At 35.7% G+C, this 23,834-nt stretch overlaps 1 protein-coding gene across 1 annotated transcript in view; it reads right to left on the bottom strand.

Moving 5' to 3' along the window:
* Nucleotides 1–23,834, bottom strand: part of TMPRSS15 (transmembrane serine protease 15) — a 127,709-nt gene that overhangs the window by 6,000 nt on the left and 97,875 nt on the right. The window contains exons 18-22 of the mRNA XM_006145594.2: nucleotides 20,757–20,852; nucleotides 15,350–15,399; nucleotides 15,016–15,190; nucleotides 4,379–4,560; nucleotides 1,965–2,060 (exon numbers count right to left, since the gene is read on the bottom strand). Of these exons, the coding sequence (XP_006145656.1) occupies nucleotides 1,965–2,060; nucleotides 4,379–4,560; nucleotides 15,016–15,190; nucleotides 15,350–15,399; nucleotides 20,757–20,852 (599 nt within the window). The remainder of the gene's footprint in view (nucleotides 1–1,964; nucleotides 2,061–4,378; nucleotides 4,561–15,015; nucleotides 15,191–15,349; nucleotides 15,400–20,756; nucleotides 20,853–23,834) is intronic.

The raw sequence follows: 23,834 nt of genomic DNA, 5'->3' as shown, positions 1-23,834 counted from the left end.
TAAACCTCTTCAGTAAAGAAAAATTTGATCAATCACCTTTTACTTAATACTTACTTGTCAACATAAGTTGTCTTAAAGTTAACATGAGAACACACCACACACACCCCCCACACACATACACACATACATTTCAGTAAACTTATTTTAAGCTTACTGATTGACTTAATTAAATCAATTAATACACTTTAATTATTTCTAGTGAACAATGTTTGCAGTTTTCCTAGCTAATTAATTAGTGCAACATACCCCAAATCAGGGAAACAAATTTTATAAATTAAGTAGGAAAAAAATCACATGGCAAAATTAATACAATTCATTAAAGTTAACATCATCCAAATATATTTAAACATAACCTAGCCATGTATTATTCGATGAAACTGATCTCAGATATGCTTTCTTTCTGGCTCCATAGCACTCTCATAGACTTTCTTAAATTAGTTATCTTTTGTAACAATAAGTAAATGTAAACCAAGTTCACTCAATTTGAAAAAAAAATAATGATTTCTTATGGAATAGGGAGCTTTAAATTTTGTTAATAGATAATTTTGAAGAGTCTACATTGTGGTCAGAAAATGTCTTTCAGTTTGAAATATGAAAGACAAAGTACCAATTTCTAGTCTTTAACCCAGGACTTTTCCAAGTGGTAGTAATATAAGAATATAAAGTCTTTGACTTCAGGATATGTTTGGACAACAGCAACAGCGATGAAGCAATACAATGTCATTGTTGTGGAGAACCTTTACCAGAATCATCAGGCAATCATTTGATTAGAACTTTATGTTTTCTCTTTTAAGAGAGTAAGGATATTTTAGCTGTGAATACTTTGATTCTGAGACCTTACACTTCTATACAAAACTTTATTTATTTCATCTTAAATACAATTTTTTTTATCATTATAGAGGTCAGATATCCTGTAAGATTACCACAGTACCTTTCTTTTTTGCTTAATTATAGAGTGGTCAAAACTTTGTCTGAGATGGGGTAACCCTATCAAAAATTCCATAGTTAATGAGCACTGTAGTTACATTTAGAGGGTATGAATACTGGATTTTAGAAATCTTGTTTGGTTACCTTTAATATACATCATTTTTGTGCTTGGGAAACATATTAAAGAGTGCTGAGGGTCAATGGTAAAAAATGTATAGTCCTTGATGTAAGACTCATGTCTCGTTTTTTTGTTTGTTTATCTTTTTAAATTTTATTTATCTATTTTCTTTTTCTTTTTTTTATACATTCAATCACATTTTTTAGCTTACAACGTGAACATTTCAATATGTGAACATTTCTCCCCAGTCCAGTTGATCAAAATATCTTCAACCAATAACACCACACCTCCCCATCTCATCAATGCTCTTCCTCTGTATCCCTCCTCCAAATGTCCTTCCCTAGGCCCCACTCCTCCACACACACCACATCTGGCATTCACACCCATCCCTTTGTTTGTACATCTTTTAGTCAATCAATTTCAGTCATAGAATGTGGGCACATGTTTCGTGTCAGTAAGCACAGTCAGTTTATTGAAGCTAGCAAGGTTTCCCTTCTCATTTAGGAAATGCAAGTGTGTAGTCTTTAGATTATAAATAAGGATATTTTTATAGATTTAGAAAATATTACAGGCAATAATTTGTGTTTTTTTTTTTTTGATGAGACTTTATCCATGTACTCTATGGAAATTAATATTTTAACCTTTGGTTATATTCATTTAAACATATGTGTCTTCATAAAAGTACTTATAGTACTAAAATTAAATACTGAGTTTGAAGGACACTTGAAATCCCCCTCAAAAAGATTGCAGTTTTGTAACATGCTCTACACAATCTGGAAACATTTTTAACAACTATACAATGTACAACATATAGATATAGGCCTTACAATGCTTTCATTGCAAAAATAATTATACGGTATGGTGCAAAAGCATACTCTTTATAGGAAGCTCTTTTTATTTTCTGCATTTTATAATTTACCTTGATATACAACCCTTCCCCAGCCAGCAATAGAGCATTTCCTTCCTGGAGGAAGAACTTGATTTTCTTCTGGTAAACAAATAGGTTGTATATAATCTGGAAAAATGAAAACAAACAAACAAACAAACAAAAATGCAACCAAACCAAAAAAGAGTAGATATACATGTATTTCTACCAAATTTTGAAAAACATTAGTCACAAAAACTTTTATTTTGGTCTTACCCAGCCTGAACAACTTTTAGACATTAATCTGGGAAGACAAAGGCACTGGAGAGGAGCATTTCTTTCACAATGGATTAGATGCCACTGGGGTAAGTTGGGGATTTTCTGTATAGTCTCCTAGTAACACTTTTATGGTATAAACAATGTTGTATTTCTGGATTAACCATTTACAATTGATTTTTATGTACTCATAATACTTAATAGAAAGTAGTGCCAGTTCTGTGAAAATTTTGTAGGACTGCTTTTTAGGATCAATTAAGAGAAAGTGTTCTGAGGCTTTTCTGACATTTTCTAACTATATCAACATTAAATAAGCTTATAGGGTACTTATAAAAGCATCATAATTGGTCAGTGACTTTTAAGGTCCTTCTGCATTAATTTACAAAGTGCCTGAAATTTACTAAGCACCCACTACATGTAAGACCCAGAGCAGATATAACAATGAATAAGTATCTGCATAACCTCAGAGATACGTCTATACACTAACTATAGCTTATTAGTCTTTCTTTGACAAATGCCCAATTACATGCATAGAAAGATTTCACAAATCTCGAAGATCACTGTCCTTTCTCTTAACTGGGCCTCAGAAAGAATTCAGAGTGTAAGTTGGAACTAAGCAGAGACCTACTGGATAAACGTCACTTTCTCAGATGATTTTTGGACATCTTCCCAGCATTGGGAGGAAATATTTTACCTTCCACTCTAATACTGAGTCTCCTTAAAAATTTCATCCTATGGTTAACAGGACTTTTACTGACTTTGCTCAAATAACATGTGGTCTTCTCTTTTCTCTGAATTTCTCTTACTCTGACCTTTCTTTAGTATTATTTATCATTTTTTTAATTTTATATTACACTTAATCACATATATCTTTACAGTGTATAACATTTCTTTTTCCAGCACAATTACAGTGCATATCAGTTAAGACAAAGACTTACTATCCACATCATTATCATCAAATAGTTTTTTTTTCCTTTTATTTAACTTATGATTGCAATTATTTATTCTCGTTATTTTTTTTAAATATTCTATTGCTATACATCATTTGGCCTATAGAGATAATTTACCCAATATGAAATATATCTCAGAACAATTCAGTTGAGAATGCTATATATATTATCATAAACAGGTAATAAACCATTTCTGTGTCCCACAAATGTCTTGCATGTCTATCTCTATTTTTTCTCTTTGATTTCCTTCCCTGTACTCTTCCCCTTTTCCATTCTCCTTCCACACTGTCTCCAGTGTCCATAACTATTTTCACTGCTTTTATGTTCTCTAATCTTTCAATCTCCACAATAGAGTGGAGATAATTGGTATATGTTAAGTGGATACATACAAGGTTTCTCTTTCATAGCCTAGTTTGCTTCACTCAGCAATGAATCTTCCATATTTGACTACTTTCTATCAAATGCCAAGGTCATCTTTTTATGGCTGCATAGTATTCCATAGAGTATATGTGCCACACTTCTTCAATCCATTCATCTGTCTGTGGACATTCTGTTTGGTTCCATGTCTTAGCAACCATAAATAAAGCCACAATAAACATTGATATGTAAGCACTTTTCCAACTGAGCATTCTCTTGTCCTTTGGTTAGATACCTAAGAGTGAATTCTGACAGTTTCTTAAAAAAAAAAAAAAAAGTTTATTTATCTTATTCATGATAGACTGGGCACATGCATAAGAAAGAAAGTGGAAAGACAGCCTTGGCAATCTTGAAAATATTGTGACCCTCTTCCTTCAGGCCTGAAGCTTATCAGAATCCTGGGTCGCTGCCTGTTGACTGGCCCAGGGGTTTAAATCTGCTGTCAACCACATAGCTTCCAGCATTGCAGTTCAGTATGCTATCAATTATACCGCCAAGACTGGTACTATGACTTTTTGGTAGATGAACCAGTCTTTCTTTTATGTGAGAAATAGAGAAGGCATGCACAATAATATGATCTATTTCTATGCTGCTCCTTTGAGGGTTCTGAGTTTTAACCTACTGGTCCTCTCTAAAAATACTTAAACACCTTGATGTAGTAAATTTAATATATTTTTCACTCTTTAATTCCATTTAAGTTATAATAATTTCTGTAATGAATTATCCAATATTTATGGTCTACTAACACATTGATACTGATACTATCTCACATCTACTATTGAATGACTTTAGATAAATAATATAACTAAAAATCATTTCTTTTACCTGTGAAATCCACTTTAAATTCAAGATGCATCATGGCAATGTCATTGTCTTTTCTTCGTTTATCGTAATATTGGTTTATGACAACTTGATCTATCAGCCGAGACACTATTTGAGGAGAAGTCAAGTTTGATTTCATATGCAGACCAAGGATTGCTGTCCACTTAGATGGCTCTAAATTTCTCCTGAATTTTATAACAAAGAAGCACATGAGAGTTTCCATCCAAACCAGTAGTTTTCTAGATTTCCATTAATAGGAATTTTAGGACTTTGTGGTTCTATTTTTTCTTTTTTAAAAATCTATTTAATTTTATTTATCATTATTATTATATTTTAATTTGCCATGTGTTAGCATAAAACTTGGGCATATGCACGCACTAGAGAGAGAAAAAAAAAGTGAAAGAGAAAGAGAAAGCAAGCTGCCAGGTCTGGGACTCAAACCATGGTCAGCAATGTAAGAGTCCAGCTCCTTAACCACCTTGCCACCTGCTGGCCTAGGGCAACATATTTCTATTATAAAATATTATTAAATTTCTCAGGAAGCATCATCTTTAAAAGTATTTCTTTAATTTTTATTTTTCTGATCAGAGGAAGACTTAATCATTGCTAATTTTTGTCTCTTCTCTCAAGTCATCTCTTGATTTTTAGTCCTTGACTGTGGCTCTAAACTTTGTACATTAGAAGCACTTGGGATGCTTTAAAATAATCTTGATTCCTGCTTCTCTAACTCTGATGAAATGAAATGGCATGGACCACCAGAAAATTCTGAAAATAATAATCTTAAGTTGAATTTCCAAGTTTTACATCAATACATGGGCAGGCTTGGGAATCTCTGTGTTAGATCCACATTCCACTGTGGAGATTGCATCCTGCCTCAGGTAGAAAGGAAGAATGTAGCCTTCTTCTATTAAGGAGGTCATTGAATCCATGTAAAATTAAAGTAACCAGTAAAATCTATCATTATGCTTATAATGTAATACATAAACCTTAACTTTCATATAAAATATTGGCCATCGATAATATAGTGATAAGAGATAACACTTGTGTTACAGGACTCATTACATTGGGTAATATATTATGACTTGGAAGTGTGTAAAGATTCCAAAATGTGCTACTGGCTTGCATTTTTTTTTTCTGATGAGGTTTTTGCTATAGGGCGCGTGGGCTCGCCAGAAAGACAGAGAGAGATAGACAGAAAGCAAGAAATCACCCCCCAGGAGGGATGGCCATGCCACAATCCCTTCTCCTTCATTCTCCTCTTGGGATCTTGGGCATGCACCACATGCACCCAGTGTGAATTTAAGCTGCCAGGTATGGGACTCAGACTGCGGTCAACTACATGGGAGTTCAGCGACATAGCCATTACGCTAACTGCTGGTCCCTAGCTTGCAGGTTTTCACACTAAGAAATTGGTGCTTAATAGGTGGAATGAAATCAATTAAGCTATCTTCATGATGAAGCCAAAATTCATGACTTCGATTATAGACAGAAATATAGATTTGTTTCTTAACAATCGCAAGTGTAATTTAAAGCAGTATTTAAGGAACCAGCAGTTAGCCTAATGGCTATGTCGCTGGACTCCCACGTAGTCGACCACGGTTTGCGTCCTGGACCTGGTGGCTTAAAACTCACGCTGGGCACGTGTGCGTGCGTGCCGAAGATCCTGAGAGGATAATGGAGGAGAAGGGATTGTGGCATGGCCATCCCCCCTGGGGGGGGGTTTCTCGCTCTCTGTCTCTCTCTGTCTGTCTGGCGAGTGCATGTGCCCTATAATGAAAACCTCTAAAAAAAAAAGTAGTATTTAAAATATTCAAATCCAAGACACTTGCAAATGTATAAAAGGTGTAAGGCTATTTTATGTCTATCTTTTCATCTACATATTCATTGTTTTGTTTTATTTCCCAGGTTATTATGTTCAGTCAAATAGCAACTATGAGTAAACTCAATGCGTATTTTTTTTTTTTTTTGAGAGGTTTTTGCTATGGGGCTCGTGTGCTTGCCAGACAGACAGAGAGAGACAAAGAGATAGAAAGCGAGAAATCACCCCCCCCGGTGGGGAAAGTCACGCCGCAATCCCTTCTCCTCCATTCTCCTCTCGGGATCTTGGACACATATGCACATGCGCCTGGCGTGAGTTTAAGCCACCAGGTCCAGGACTTGAACCGTGGTCGACTATGTGCGAGTCCAGCGACATAGCCATTACGCTAACTGCTGGTCCCATCAATGCATATTTTTTAAGAGAGATTTTTGCTGTAGGATGTGTGTGCTCACCAGAGAGACAGAGAGAGACAACAAGCTAGAAATCAGCCCCTGGGGGGCTGGCCACTCCACAATCCCTTCTCCTCTATTCTCCTCTCAGGATTTTGGTCACATATACACATGCATCTGGCATAAGATTTAAGCCACCGGGTCCAGGGCTCAAACTGCAGTTGACAATGTGGGAGTCCAACCATGTAACCATTACGTCATCTGCTTGTGCCAATGAATATTTTTTACTCAATATTTTTTCATACATTACTCAATATTTATAAAAAATTCATTTTACAATTACTATACCATGTTTATGTTTCATACTATACCATGTTTATGTTTCATCATATTTATATATATTTTATAATTATTATATAACAAAAGTGTTACATTGCTGTTTCTACATTTATATATACATTCATTTTCTACATAAATTGTATAAATTATATCAATTATGCAACATTAAAGTAATAACTTAATATTTTCTCAAAAATATAAGATCATTATATATGTTCTATTTTAAAGTTAATAAAGCATAAGTCATTCTTAAAAATGATAAGATTGTCTACTTAAATGTTCACTACATATTTTATCTTCAGAATCTATCACACAGTTCAGACAGGTATATTAGTTTATTTTCTATAGATTTAAATTTATGTTAAGTCATTTGAGAAAAAGAGTAGCTCACTTTCTAAATACGCATCTCTTTTCTAAGTATTATATGTCTTGTGAGAACTACTAAATGTAATTACTAACATGAGACAGCTTGCAGGTAACACAGTATTTAGTAATCTCCATTTTCTGTTGTCATCTTATGGTCTTGAGAAAAAAAACAATACATGAATCCTTAACTATGAAAATTAAATATTCATGCTCCAAGCTTCTGGCTGGTCTAATTAAATACAACTTAAGATGATGTTAATCTGACACACTCTTAAGATTTCAAAAATTGTTTTTGTGTTGCATGGAAAGCACCCTCTTTATATTTGTCTTATTCCAGCATCTATGATTAGCACTGTGGGTAGGGAAAAATCCCTTCGGCATGAATCATTCACACATCTGTCTCAGATTCTGCTCCATAGACCTATCTGTGTTTTCATCTTGAACTTCTCACCACAAGCACAATAGCGCCAGCACAAGCACCGCCAGTACTACCTACTTCCTGCAGTCCCTCCAGAGCCTTTGTTCACTAGAAAATGACCATAGAATACGAAAGTTACAACCAATGGTTCTCGAATTTTGAATCACTTGAGGAATGCATAAAAAATTTCAATGATAGTTTTCATCTTCAGAGATTCCAATTTAGAAAGTGGAGTGAATGTAAGAATCAGTACTTTTTGGAACCAGCAGTTAGCATAATGGCTATGTTGCTGGACTACCATGTAGTTGACTGTGGTTCGAATCCTGGATCTGGTGGCTTAAACTCATGTCAAGCACGTGTATGTGCATGCCCAAGGTCCTGAGAAGAGAATGAGGGAGAAGGGATTGCAGCATGGTCATCCCCTCCCCGGGGGGGTGATTTCTTGCTTTCTGTCTGTCTATCTCTCTCTGTCTTTTGGCAAGCTCACGTGCCCTATAGCAAAAACAAGCCTCTCAAAAAATAAAAATAAAAATAAAAAACGAATCAGTACTTTTCAATCACTGTTGGGATGTTTTCTCATGATCAAATCTTCTTAGCATTTTCATTAATGCAAAACTAAGAGATGAGAGAAGAAAGCTTTCCAAAAACTCATTTTAGATGAATAAGGGGGATTTATTATGTTTTTAAAATGTTCTTGTCTTAAAAATTTTTTTTTTGAGAGAGATTTTTGCTATAGGGCATGTGTGCTCACCAGAGAGACAAAAAGAGACACAAAGACAGATAGTGAGAAATCACCTTCTCCTCCATTCTCCTCTTGGGATTTGGTGCATGCATGCACATGTGCCCAGTGTGAGTTTTAAGACACCAGGTCTTGAACTGTGGTCAACTACATGGGAGTCTACTGATAAAACCACTACATCATCTGCTGGTCCCTGATTCTACTCTTATCCTCCCAGAAGCCTTGTCTTCACACAGCAGCCTGATTGGAAAATGTCCCTCACCAAAGTCCCAGTGGTCTCATCCCATTTTCCATGGCTTGCTGAGTTCTTGACAGTGACACCTGTTTCTTTGCTCTTGTTTCTGCTACTCCAAGGTTTTCTAAAGTTTCTGGAATAGGTTACTTCACTTCTACTCTAGAGTTATGGATTTGCTATTATATCCTCACAATCTATAAAAATTTATTCTTCATTTATTTAGGTCTTCTTTCATTTGACAATTGTTCTGTGAAGCTTTTCCTAATCACTGCATCTAAAACAATACCCTTGCTTCTATTACTTTCAGTTCATACAACTTTCATATTTCTTTATTGCACATATCACTCCCTAAAATAAATCCTTACTTGAATGTTTTTTTTTTCAAAATTAATCTAAAATATAAGCATCTCCAAGACAAGGATTTTATTGGTCTGTATAGCACTATCATCCCCCAAACTTAGAATAATTCTTAGCACAAGGTAAGTATTCAGCAAATATCAGGAAGGAATAGGGATCACCAGTGCTCAAACATGATAGAAAGGTGAAGAGGGACGGTGGTATATCAAGCCCCATCAGCACAATTGGTGACAGGAAGTAACTGAGGAAAGAGAAAATTCCCCTATATTATTCAAGACAATGAATTAGTTCTAGAAGTGGAGTCAACTTCAGAGATACGGTACTGGAGCTTCTAAAAAATAAAACTGCCAGGTGGACTAATAATTATAATGAGGTTATTTGTTAGAAATAAATGTTATTATATTGGCATAAATAGAATTATGTCAAGGAACCAGGTTATATAATATGGGTTAAGAAAGAATTAAAGAATTCTAGATTCCCTTTCCCCTCCATGTTTGCTGTCTGTCCCTATGAGTAACTTGGCTCCCTCTGAGTAACATGGGCTCTGCTTGCCTATGAGGTTTAACTGAGAGGTCACTAACCTGACTGATTACCCAGAGAGTATCTTTAGGGTACTGCCTCCGCTGACCTACCCGGATGGCTATAATCAATGAGGAAGACTCAGACTCAGATGCTGAGAAGGAGGTTGTGAACAAAGGAGAGGAGGATGATGATGGTGAAAAGAGGTCAAGGAAGATGAGGAGAGTAAGGGGAAGAGTCTGATGAAGAAGAGGATGAAAATGAAAATGTATAGATGAAAAGATGAAGTCAATGGGGAGGAAGAATAATTTGTACATGATGGAGAAGTTGATGAAGATAAGGAAGATGAGGATGAGGATTAAGAAGAGGAAGAAAGTGGGAAAGGTGAGATGAAGAATAGAGAGACAGAAGATGAAAATGATTAAGACCCCAAGTAACCTGTAAAGACAGAACTGAACTGTTCAGTATTAGTTGGACTGCTCATGGATTTGGTAGCTATTTTGTTTTTGTTTTTGTTTTTCAAAAAGGTAGCTATGATTGAAACTCCAAGACACGCACTCACCTACCCAAAAAGCCAAAGAATAGTTCCTGTAACATTCTGCCTTCCTTCTCTCTCCCCAGTGAGTGCACATGCCTTATGCAAAAAACTAAAATAAAAAATAAAAAAATATAAAATATAAAAATAATAGTGTGTCTTTCTCATCATACCTCAACTGCTTCATGAATGAAATAATCTTTTAGTAACATTAATACTTGTTTCAAAGAGTTGTTTCAATAAGGAATGAAGTAATCTATGTGATTTATTTTGCCTGTTCTTAAGAGGGAAGTTAAAGAATAGAAAATTGGCCAGAGTTTCTCTATGGCTAGTTTCATCTTTAATATATGTCTATTGAATGAATGTGATTCAGACTGTAAATCTAATATGCATGACTGCCCACCTAAGTGATCAATAGTGGTTGCTTCTGGAAGCAGGGAAGGTAATTACTGGGAAGGGGTATAAAAGAGCTTTCTAGATTATGGGAATGTTTTATATCATGATAGGAGTGTATGAATTTTCAAACACATAAGATTATCACTTAAGATTATGCAGTTTTCCCTATGTCAGCAATTGAACTCTGGTTGATAAGTTTGCTTTATATAGAAATATGGGTTAGCAATTCTCAAACTACTTTTTCTGCCCTGTGCTTCAGAATATATATAAATGGTTCATGGACAAGTAGGAACACAGTTTTTCATTATTGGAGACAAGAGTTACAAATACAGAAGAAGACAAGATTGGAATATATCCTGTGGTATTTTATTTGAATTAGAGTTATTCTTTTGAACCCATATTATTAGGGATATAGCTGTGTCTATCTAGAAGGTAGGAATGGGACATACTAGCAGTAGCCATTAGTTAAGTGTAGGAAGAACTGGAATTAGTAAAATGAAAGCAAGGTTTGCCTTTTTTTTTTTTAAATAGAGGTTGATTCAAGGTTAGGTTAGAGAAACTACAAGGTTAATCTAGAACATTTAATTTTTCTAGAAAGTGAAGTCTCGAATACTTGGTATATATCAAGACCAATGAAGAAAAAAAACTTGAAAGAATTTTCCAGATAGGCTTTCTACAATAGAAGTGGCTTGTGTTAAAAAAATATCAAAGACAAAAAGACAAAATGGTGAGTGGTTATTCCAGATCAAAAGAGATAAAAATGATGTGAAAGTTGAATGCAGTGGCTTGGGTCTTGTGTGTCAAGCATACAAACTAAAGGGCATATTAGGGACCATTGATTAGATAACTGTATTATCTAATCTAATTGCATTAATGCTACATTTCTATAATTTGCTGTGATTATGTAGGAAAACACCTTTTTCCTTAGTAAAAATAGACTGAAGTACATGAGGCTAATGGGACACAACGTCTAACCTACTAACAAATGGTTCATGAAAACAATCTCCACATTGACAGACCAAGCAAAAATATTAGGTAGCTGGGAAAGTCATGACATATTTTCCTATGCAAAAATGTGTCATGAATTTCCCAATAACGCTAAAATAATGTATAAGGTCATTGGGAAATAACATATGGGTAAATAGGTAAATAACCTGATAATGTGGATTATTTAGCATAGTGAAATGTAAGCAATTGATGAATCTGGAGCCACATTAGAGGCCCAGGTTTGAATCCTCTTACCTTGAACATATGAAGCATGTGTGTGGGTGTGCCCCTGGTCCTGACTGTCTGGGAAATTGGAAGTGGATTCAACAGGACTAGATCCTTAGAACATACTACTCTCACATTCTCTCTCTTTTTCATAAAATAAACATTTTTCAAAAAAAGGGGTTCTTTGTACTCTTCTTGTAATTTTTATGCACTTTTAAAATTATATCAATATAAACAGTTCAGGAAACAAATATGCTGAATATATGTTGTGCAAGACTTGAACTTTTCTTTCAAGGAGGGTTTCGATGCAGGGCAGCAACACAATGGATTTTTTATTGCACATTTGCATGGTTCACAGTATGCAAAATAATCACAACATCTTAATTTCATCCTTACAGTCACTTCGGAGAGTAGAAATCCTTATGGTCAACCTAGAGATGAGGAATCTGAAACTCAAGATATACTAAGTGGTATATCTTTAATGACACATGAGGTCAGTTGCATATGTAGGATTAGAATCCTGTCCTCAGATTCAAAGTCAACCTTGTCATTTAAACCACAGCAAAGTTGACCCATGCTTTTCTAAATCCCTCTTCAAGTTGTAAACAAAGATAAGTCAGTGACAGAACAGAATAGGTACAGAGATATTGTGGAACATCTAAGAGCTCTGAACCTAGGGATGTGAATGGGAGGGTTGACAATGAGATTAGAGTTCGGAGAAGAGCTGTCCAGTTAAATCATCCAATCAAAAGCAGGTTAAGATGTCTGGAACAAGTTTAGATTGAGAGTAAGCCATTTATTTAACATGAGTTCAATTAGTTCCTTGATCTGCCTTATCATTTTTATTACAAAAATAAGCTTTTCATTGCACAATTAGGGTTTTAAAAATACAATTAACAGGCAGCATTAGCATATTAGTAAATTATTCTTTGATCAATCTATCTAAAAGAATAGCAGAAATTTCCTTGCTCTTGTTAGAGACATTAAATAGAAAGCAAGAAAACACTTGGAAATTAGAGAAGAAAATAACTATGTTGAGTGGCTAAGGAGAGCAAAATGCAAGGTTGTGAAGGATAATTTTGAATTCATTGCAATCCTGCTACAGCTTACCTTTGTTTGCTTGTGTTAATTGAAACTGTGTGAAAAGACATTTTATGTCCTATATGATTGAACATGTGTTTATATTAGATGAAACCGCCTTTCTATTTCCTTTGTGTATTTGTGGTTTGAAAAGATATGGTATTGGTATCATTGACCTATAAGAAGTACAGTGGAAGGCAGATAATTGAATGATGTCACTAATATTACCACCAGCCTGGTTGACATTTAGAAAGCATATGTTCTGCATGGTCATCTAACAGAGGAATTTACCAAATCTAAGGTTGCTATTGCAAGGTTGCTAACTTTCTAAGACTTACCTCTGTGCAATAAAAAACACTGAACTTTTAGATAAAAGTATCTTCTACTTGTAACACAGTTAGGATATGGATTTACCCATCTGTGACATGTTCAAGGCAGAAAATTTATATAGGTAGAATTATAGCTATGTTTAGCAGTGGATGGGAAAATTGTGTGCTTTGATATTTGTTATGATATGGTGAAAGCACACTAATATATAATTATGAGAATGCACCAATGTCAAGGGGATACATTTTGGCTATGGGAGAGGCTGTCATTTAGTCACCTAGACACAGCATTCAATGCATAAAATCCAAGAAGGCTTTAGAAATATTAATAGATGGAGCAGCACCTTGGATAGCTTCTCTGAGACCCAGCTAGTAGGCCAACCTGAGATCTCACTGAGTATCCTTCATCTTCAGATTCCTGGGATTACATATTCAAGTCTATTCTTGTTTTCTTGCTATGGGCATGCTAGCATTGGCTGAGTCATTTAATGCCCATTCTCACTGACTCTCCTTAACTCCCCTCAAACTATCATAATCCTTTGTATCTGACAATTTGTCTTTATTTTCCCAAGAATTGTAATTGTCTGTGTTGGGAGGGAGAGTTATTTTTTTAACCTGATTAAATATAGCTACCTTTTTCTTGTATGAGCACACATAATTCTATCTTCAGAGATTCTGGGTGCTGCCTATGGGGAGGTGCATTCTAATCCTCATGGGTACAAGTATTCTCTGAAAGCCTCTCAAACTCATTTAGAAACAGAAAATGGTCCTACTTGAGGCTTACAAATCTCCTAGGAGGAGCCTCCTTTATTTTTTCTGACCAAATTGAGAACTGTTGGAATACGACTTGACTATCTAAAGAGGTGCCTCTTCTCATGTGGAAGCAGAGAATTAACATGTTCTTGGACCCAGGACCATTTTACTTTCCTCCCTGTCTCCTCCACAAACTCTCGCCTCTCCTGTGACACTGCTTCAGAAGTGGCTGCTTTTAGAGAGAGGAAATAAATCTTAAAATTCAACATGTATTTTTCCCTATTACATTACAAAAACAGATAAATGTTAATATTATTTCTGGAGTTTTGTTACAAGTGGCATCAGCAGAGGTCTAACTTGAGACCTAAATAAACGTCTTGATCCTGATTTGATCCTGATTCACAACAAAGAGCTTTTATGTAAACTTTTAGAGCCCAATATGTGGAACTTGAGGGTTAACTATGAAGGTTTTTTGAATCTGACCATTCGTTAACACTAAATATTGGCTTGAGTGGATGATAACCAGCCCAATTTATGCCCTAAATACCAACTTCACACTCTTCAAAATACTTACCTTGTCAATAACTAAACATTTCTGCTTTAATGTATGTCAGAAACATAAAACTTGTTATAAATACGAAATGAAGAATAATGATTAGGTTGTAGGAAAAGTCATGGCATATTTTTCAGTTTTTCTATGTAAAAATGCATTATTACTTTCCTAAGAACTATATGTGTGTGTGTGTGTGGTGTGTATATGTGTGTGTTTGCGCGTGTGTGCGTGTGTGTGTATATATATATATACATATGTTCCCTTTTTTCCTTTTGTTGAAAGAGAGGTAGAGACAGGTACCCCTGACATGATCTTGTCACAGCTACCTGCCCGTCTCCCTTTCTAGCCAGCCAGGATCACAGGTGTGGCCAGTGTATTTAAGCCAACCTGGAATCAAGCTCTGGGCCTTCACCTAAGGCTCCAGTATTATGCAATCATTACTGTGGCTGGACTGAAGAGTAATTTTTCAATTGAACTTTTTTCCTATACATGATTTTAATGGGAAATGATAGGTTTATGATGTCATAAACAGTAAGAATTTTTCCTTTGGCAGTGTCTGCTGTGAGAACCTTACTTGAAAAGTGACGTGTTATGTCACACTCACCCATACACACAGTGTGCAGCTGACACCAGCCAGTCACTGCTGACTAGAGACGCACCACACAGCAGCCGGCCATCATAGTACAGAGCAGCAAGCCAGGGCCAGGAACCTGCTTTGGCATCACTTCCTCCGACAATCTTTGGGCTGATTTCTTGAGCCATTAGTTTTTTTCCACATGCTGTTAAAATAATTGAAAAAGGCATCTAATTGATGTTGGTGGCTTTTTTTCTGACCATGCAAACTGAGTGGTGACAAAACAACTTTGGGTGGCACACAAACCCCATTCAGAATTTTAAAGTGAAGTCTTAAAGGACAACATGGCAAAACAGTTACTTACATCTATGATTGCATTGTAACTGAATCAGGGAGTCCTGGAAACACTGTTCACTGCAATGGAAGAACAATTATATTTCACAAAGTTTGCCCTTAACATTTTAAAGTAAAGCCTAGTGTAAAATGACTTCTTACAGTTTTTTTGTTTTATTTTATTCTTTCTATGGATGGGGAGAGAACATACACAACAGAGTCTTGACATCATGATCCACCCCTAGCCTTTAGTCATCCCCGACTGTGTGTAAGCACGTACCCTCTGTACTCAGGGAGGTCTCTGGACTTGAACCAAAAACCTTTCGTGTGGAATGGCCTCATAGAACATTGCATTTTGCCACCATGGCATTATTTGGCCCCCCAAAAGGGGATGTTTTAATGCAGGGATGGTATACGAAATAATGCAGGAAGCTGAGATGTATAGCAGAAAAGCTCCAGTTTAAAGTCAAATTGAGCTGGGTTTATATGGCTCTGTCACTTAGCCTTCGAGTCACTTTGGGTAAATCATGCACTATCTCTGAGATCTATTTTCCTCATGCATAAAGTTAGGGTAGCAGTACTTAACTTTACAGGAATTTTGTGAGAATGAAAGAAATATTGGCAGCGGGATATCATCGTGCCCCAATATACAATGAACACCTGATACATGATCGATATTGTGCTCTCGTTTGAACCAAATTGGATTCCACTACTCTGTAATAGAGAGTATGCCTCAGTATTGCTAATCCCGCAACAATTCAGTGTGCAACCCTGGATAGCTGTGTGCTTCGTTCAGACAACGGAATGATGAATGGAGCATGGGAACTGTTTTCAAGGATGAGACATGTAAATAGAAAATAAAAAACAAAGTGTAGGCATAATTTATTTAAAAAATGCATTACCTTTTTAAAAATTTGTATACAAACTTCAAAAGCCCAGAATTTTACTTTGAACAAAAATTAAACAAAGAAAATTTGTTTTACAACCTTACCACCACTAGAGGTCAGGATAGCACAAGGAATTAAAGTATTTGCCCAATTTCATAATGCAGCCACTGCAGATACTGGTCACAGAACCATAAATTTATACACAAAACATTTAAAAATGTATATTTATGTACTTATCTATATATGTGTTTTTGTTGTGGTTGTATATGTACATAAACTTTTAGGGAACAAAACAAAACACAAAATAAGACCTAATATCTTTATGTCCCATAAAACCAAGTCAGTGTTTCTGGAACAAATATGATACATTTTATTGGAAATCACCTGTATCCTTGCTGTCTGATTGGCCTACACTTTTGACTAAATAATTTCTATAGACATACACTTTATTAATAGCCAGCATGCCTTTTATGCATAATGATATACATACAGATATGTCAGTATGTATCTATAACACCCAAAAGTAGAAGCCTCATTTAACTCTTGTTTTTACATCCACTTATAATTGAGAGAGAAATATTAATAGTTTCTAGGGTGCTTTCTAGTATATTGCCAAATTTCATCTAAACTATACAGCTACAGTACTCATCAGTGAAAATCTATATTTAAAATGATTCACCTTTTTGAAGTATTGTAATGGTCTTAGAAAGGTTTAGTAATGCTTACTATTCTGTAGTATATAAACAATTGAATTTGTTTTTATTAAACACATAATATATTCTGATTAATTTAATGAGTAACTACAAAATTTAACTGAATTTAGAAATTCATTTTCATGCAATTTAGTCATCAAAATTTTCATACAAAAACACACACATTCAATGTTTCAGGGCAGAGAAGTAAGTTACTTAAATTCTAGTCAGAATGAGCAGTATAGCTACAGTTGCCCAAGAATATTTACAAAAATTGGAGGAAAACAGAATTCGTGTTCTGGCCTTTGGTACTGGAGTTGGAGCTAGGTTAGTTCTCTGTACAGGAAGGATGACAATGCTGTGACTCTGTGCCTTTCTTGTAGACTGGAGGGACAACACAGTGATGTAAATGGTTGGGTTCATATCTAATACACTGACAGAAAAGAACTAAGTTCTCTCTCAATTTATGCTCAGCAACATGGTCTTTTCTCTTGTTGCAAAATCCACAATTTCTCTCTCTTTCTCCTTTCTACAATTGTTACTTAAAGTGAAATGCTACCTTGCAGAATTTATAAGAAAAATATGTTAAAGTGGAAAGTAGAGGGCTTTGGTGTCAAACACTTGGGTTACACTCTTCCATGTTGCCTACAAGCTTTACAAACTTGTGCAAGTCACTGATAAACACTAATAAACACTTTCCATCCCTCACCCATAGAGTGAAACATTACCTAAGCAATAGAGCTTTTATATGGATTGGAAATAACTCTTGTATTATTCCTATCACAGTGGCTGTCACATAATAGGCATTTAATAAAGTATCTGATAAACACTTTGTATCCTGTAGCACCATACTTAGAACATGTTGGTCAATACATATTAAATCAAATTTTCATACTACTGAAGAGGTCCAAAGAACAAGAGGAAAGTGGAGCCTACTGTTAGCAACTGCATGAATTGCATAACAGATTAGTTATATCAGGTCAGATTGGTGATATTAATTTTCTTCACAGTGAGAAATGGTTCTGAGTCTTGCATAAGTCTCACAATAGAATAAAAATGGGATAGAGGTCAGTAGGTTTCCATATTGAGGGAATCATTTTCCCTAGCATCCTTTTATTTAATTATTTATTATCACAACCACTAGCACAAGGGTATTTTCAAAGGCAATAGTTCTCATGGAGCAATAAACGTAATCATCTGTGCAATAAAAATGCATAAGTAAACTAACTAAATAAATGAATGAATGTATTCCTGATTTTCTGCCAATCCAATATAGTGCACCTATCTAAGAAAGGGATTAATGATATTTAATTACCTGACTTGTTGGTGCAATGAAAGGTTCATGTTTATAAAGGACGTCTCTTTGAAATAACATAAATATACATGTAATAGTAATATCAATGTAAGATGATATGGGCATTTTTGCTGATAAGCAGAAGTTCAAAGTTCTGCTTTGAACATACATATAATTAAGATTATTTTAAATATTTTCTTTTATGGGGCCAGCAGGTGGCATGGTGTTTACAGCGACTGACTCTCACATGGTCAGTCATGGTTTGAGTCCTAGACCCCATGGCTTAAAAATCATTTTGGGTGTGTGTATATCCCCAATACATGGAAAGAATGGAGGAGAAGGAATTGAGGCATAGCCATCTCCCCTGGGGAATGATTTCTCACTTTCTCTCTCTCTGTCTCTCTGTCTCTCTCCAGCTAGGCATGTCCCCTAGGCCAAAAAAAACATTAAAAAAAAATTCCCATTGTTTTTTCTTATTAATTCATAAATGTCTACAAGACATGAACAGAAGAAATTCTCAAGGTCCAAACTACTTCAAGACTGATCATGGGGGAGCCAGCAGTTAGCGTAATGGCTATGTCGCTGGTCTCCCATGTAGTCGATCGCAGTTCGCATCCCGGACCCAGTGGCTTAAAACTCACGCCGGGCGCGTGTGCGTGCGTGCCCAAGATCCCGAGAGGAGAATGGAGGAGAAGGGATTGCGGCGTGACCATCCACCCTGGGGGGGTGATTTCTCGCTTTCTGTCTCTATGTCTCTCTCTGTCTGTCTGGTGAGCGCACGCGCCCTATAGTGAAAAAAACCTCTCAAAAAAAAAAAAAAAAAAAAGACTGATCATGGTAATATAAATTTAGACAAGCCTTATAAAAAGCATAGCTAGAAGCCTGCTTTCTCACTTGCAGAATCTGCTTCAGCCACAGTGAGGCTCACAGTGTCAGTCAAGGCCCAGGAAATACTGATATAAAACCCTCACATGTAAAGTCCTTTACTTGATACTAAAAATACTCCATTACAAATTGGTTTTAGTGATTGAACTTACAGAAATGGTAACTTTTCATAAATAGCTCAATAATTACATATTACATTTTATTTTTACCGTTAAATATGGTAAACAAACTATACCAAAAATAGCACCTTAAATCCTTCTCATTCAATACGGCTTCTTCTTAAAGTTACTTTCTTCCTACCCACTGCTGGCCTGTAGTGGAACTGTAAAATTCTGAAGCCCATTACAACAAAAATTGCCATTAATGCCTGAACAGGAAAAATGACATAATTTAATCTAAAACAGATCTTGAGTACATGATGGATGCTGCTTTTTAATATGTTAGTAAAAGTTAACAAGAGTAAAGTAAACCTAATCTTTTTTAAAAAAATTATTCTAATCTATTTCTTCCATGAGCAAGTGTGACAGGGAGAGGGAAAGAAAGGATGTCACCAACAGAGTCCTCACGTCATGATCCACTTCCAGCCCTTAGCCATCCTGAGATCATAGGCTCACATATGGCAGCATACTCTGGGAAGTCTGGATTTTATTCACTGGTGATGTGAGGTTGCTTGACAGGGCCAGAGTTCTGCCACTGTACCACTATCTGGTCCCCAGTAAACCTAATCTTTTTTTTTTTCTTTCTTTCTTTCTTTTTTTTTTTGAGAGGTTTTCGCTATAGGGCGCGTGCGCTTGCCAGACAGATAGAGAGAGACATAGAGACAGAAAGTGAGAAATCACCCCCCAGAAGGGATGGTCATGCCCCAATCCCTTTTCCTCCATTCTTCTCTCGGGATCTTGGGCACACACGCACATGCACCCGGCGTGAGTTTTAAGCCACCGGGTCCGGGATGCGAACCACGGTTGACTACATGGGAGTCCAGCGACATAGCCATTACACTAACTGCCGGTTCCCCCCAGTAAACCTAATCTTAAAAAGTCAAAGAGATTGCAGTGACACAACAAGAAGTCTACACTCCTTCACTTAATATTCTTGTTCTGTTTCCTAAAGAAGAAATAAAAATATAACTTTCTCCTCTTCCTTCTCTGTTGTTGGTAGCTAATTTGTGTCACTCTTTTTAATCAGATATTGGATTTATTTATCCCAAGTCTCAGTTTCTGTCTATGGGATTTAATTGATTATTTAAGAACTATTTAATTTTATTTATCACTATCATTATTTAATTTATGGCAGGGCACATGAGTTCATCAGAAAGAGACAGAGAGAAAGTGAGAAAGCAAGTTGCCAGGTCAGCCATATAGGAGTCCAACACCCCACCTACCACATTACCTGCTGGTCCCCTAATTGTTAATGGATCCTAGGGAAGGATAAAACATTGTATAGAATTAAATTTATTAAACCACTGTCAGACAGATATATTCATCTCACCATTTTGCTATATATATGAGAGTTAGACAATGTTATCAGATAGGATCTATTAGATATTATTTAAGATTACCTGAAAAATAAAAGAAATTTCAGGAATATAAGGTCACTATGTAGTATCATTCAAATCTGACTGACTTCAAAAATCTTTCCAGTCCATCTACCTCTAGTACAGAAGAAGATTTTAGGACCCACCTGGGTGTCAGTATTAAGCTGCCATTAATTGCTGTCTTTACATTTACGAATGGTTCTCCTCCAGTAGAGGATACTGGCATTGATGAGTTTCCACTTCTAGGGAGAAAAACACATACAGAGAATAGAAAAACATAAACATAAAATTCATAAGCTACACTGTGAATTCTTTAATGTTGTAGACCTTGAAAAAAATGTAGTATTTCACACAAAGAGATTAATATTTAATATAAAACATCAGATGTTTTGCTATTTTCCATTTTTTAAAAAATTGCTAGAGTACATGTATGCTTGAGAGAGACAGGGATAGAGAGGAAGGGAGAAGGAGAAAGCACTCCCCAGTTGCTCATGGCCATGCCATAATCCCTTTCCCAACAATTTTCCATCCTGTCTGGATTTGGGGCACACATGCACATGCGTTCAGTGTTTTTCAACCTGCTTGGGACTGGACTTAAACCATGTGAGTGGCCACATGGGATCAGAATTTCTTAACCATCAGGTCATAGGGCCAGCCATGTTTTGTTATCTTAAATGTTTTGCAAATTAGAAGTATCATTCATAATGACATGAAATGTAATTTTAATTTTTGCAGATTTCTCCAGTACAGTGTCCATAATGACTAATTTGATTGAAAATTTCACAGAATTGTTCCATCATAATTTAGTAAGCTTATCTCTTTTTGAGTGTAATTCACGTTTTAAAAAAACCAGATCACCTAAAAACAACATAGAAAAAGAAGCACAGGGACCAGCAGTTAGCATAATGGCTAGGTCGTTGAACTCCCACGTAGTAGTCGACCATGGTTTGAGTCTCGGCCCTGTGGCTTAAAATTCATTCCAGGCACGTGTGCATGGGTGCCCAAGATCACAAGAGGAGAATGGAGGAGAAAGGATTGCGGCATGGCCATCCTCCCTGGGAGTGATTTCTTGCTTTCTTCTCTCTGTCTTTCTCTGTCTCTCTGGCAAGCACACTCTCCCTGTTGCAAAAAACCCTCAAAAAAAAAAAAAGAAAAAAGAAAAGAAAAGAAAAAGAAGTACAGTGTTTAATCTTTCAAATGTTGCTTTATTCTTGATATTTCATTCAACTCAAAGCCAAAGCCTAACAAGATTTAACTTAAATCTGAAAACTACATGATGCTTCTAAAAGAGGGAGTACATAGCCTAGACCTGCAAGTGTCAATCTGGGACCTACCACTGTGTGGAGAATGACACCTCTGTGTGATAGAAGACATTTAAACCCTAAAGTTTCATTTCTCTGAAATCTTGTTATATCCAGACTTTCAACTGTAAGCCTTAATTGAAGATTTCTGTAACTGTCCTGACGCCTTTCTTTAGACTCAGCTGGAGACTACACTTTTTTATTTCCAAATCATTTTTTCCCCTGCCTTTTCTTTATTCTAGATTTTAATCTCCATATGAAAATAGGCCTACAATCTGGAAATATTCTGATTTCTCAACTCCTGTCTTTTGAAATAATATAATGGATCCACCTACTGTCTCCTAAAAGAAGGCCTAATGTCTTCCCCAGACTACAGCCAATACACGTGCATTGAAATACGTGTCTTAATGAGATAATCTCCACGATGTTCTCCCATTTTTGTCCTGCGTGAAAAAAAATAGTATATTTCAGAGATGTGGATTTTAGACTCTTTAATTATCTTTGCTATCCTCCTCCCTCGTCTCTTGAATATTTCTTTTAAGGAAGACTCTGAGGAGATATATTAATTTCTCTGGGAATTCAAAATCAGAAGAAAACATAAATTGAAAGATTATTTATAAATCTTTTTGATATCCAGTCTACTTATTACACGTGGACTACTGGCCTGCACAAGAATGGGATGGATGGTTATATTTTAAACACATGCATATTCTAAAGGAAAGGAAGAGTCAACTCTTTAAGAATAGTGGAAATTAGGTCACTGTCCATTGTTCAAACCCCAGGGTTCTCAGATGCTGCTCCATGGTGATGTTTTCACTATCCTGTAGAGAAAGCTACAGGTTATGTCTACTTAAGAAAAAAGGATATACGTAATCCTATATTCTGATTTTATCTTTTCTACATTTTTAATCTCAAATTTAACACAAGAAAACAGACTGCAGCTAATTATGCAGGTATGTTGTCCTGTGTAATTATAATAACTGGGCCGAATACTCTTTAAAAAACTTTATAAAGTTTTTACACAGTTAAGTTTTTATTCTATTAGGTCATTGGAAAAATCATGATGCATTTTTACCTCGACTTTTCCAATGACCCAATAAATATTGATATAAGCAACCTAAAAGCAGTTTATGGGAATCATCAGTTCAAACAAACATTTCTAGGTGTCAGTGCTGAATGTTGGAATTTGGGATTTAATTTGAGACACACTACCTGCATTTCAAATCCTGCCAAGTCAAATTCATCCTTTCTTGACAGAACACAATTTATTCCAGTTTATATTCACAGTAAACTGAATATAAGCAATCGAAGATGTTTACAACAAACTATTCCTTACTTCTAGAAATGTTAAGGGAATAAACAATACATTAAGAATGTTCTTGGGTATATAAAAGATTAGCAGCCCTATGTTAATTCACCATTTATTTTTAGAAGACAAAGTCTTGGAACTATTGAAAAATTGAATTATTAAAGAGAACTTATTATACTAAGTTCTGCAACTAAAGCAGGCAACCAAGATTCTTCCTGCCTCAGTTTCCTTTTCTTGCAATTTTAAGAAATTGTTCATTTTTAGAGGCACTCTGTGAAAATTACTAGTGTTCATTTTCTAAAGCCTGAGAAGTTCTAGAACTGCAGACTTAGATAACGCCATCCATCATAGATTTACATAGATGCTTCCAATCAGTCGGAGTTTGCTATCATATAGAAACACCATATAGCATTACCTTGCTGACATACTAATGCCTCTGGCAACCTATTTCTAAACCTTTATTACCATTTTTATGGGTTATGCACCTTCAAAGGGCTCCCATGACTTCAGGAAAACTTTATTCTATGTGAGAAAAGAAGCATATAGATGCAACCATTATTATTTTTAAGGTCATAGATGGAATATGAAAATATGCTTATAGATGAATTCTAGGG

The sequence above is a fragment of the Tupaia chinensis genome, unplaced genomic scaffold (genome assembly GCF_000334495.1).
Source record: "Tupaia chinensis unplaced genomic scaffold, TupChi_1.0 Scaffold000157_1, whole genome shotgun sequence".
NCBI classification, from domain to species: domain Eukaryota; kingdom Metazoa; phylum Chordata; class Mammalia; order Scandentia; family Tupaiidae; genus Tupaia; species Tupaia belangeri.
This window is presented reverse-complemented; position numbering and strand designations above follow the sequence as displayed.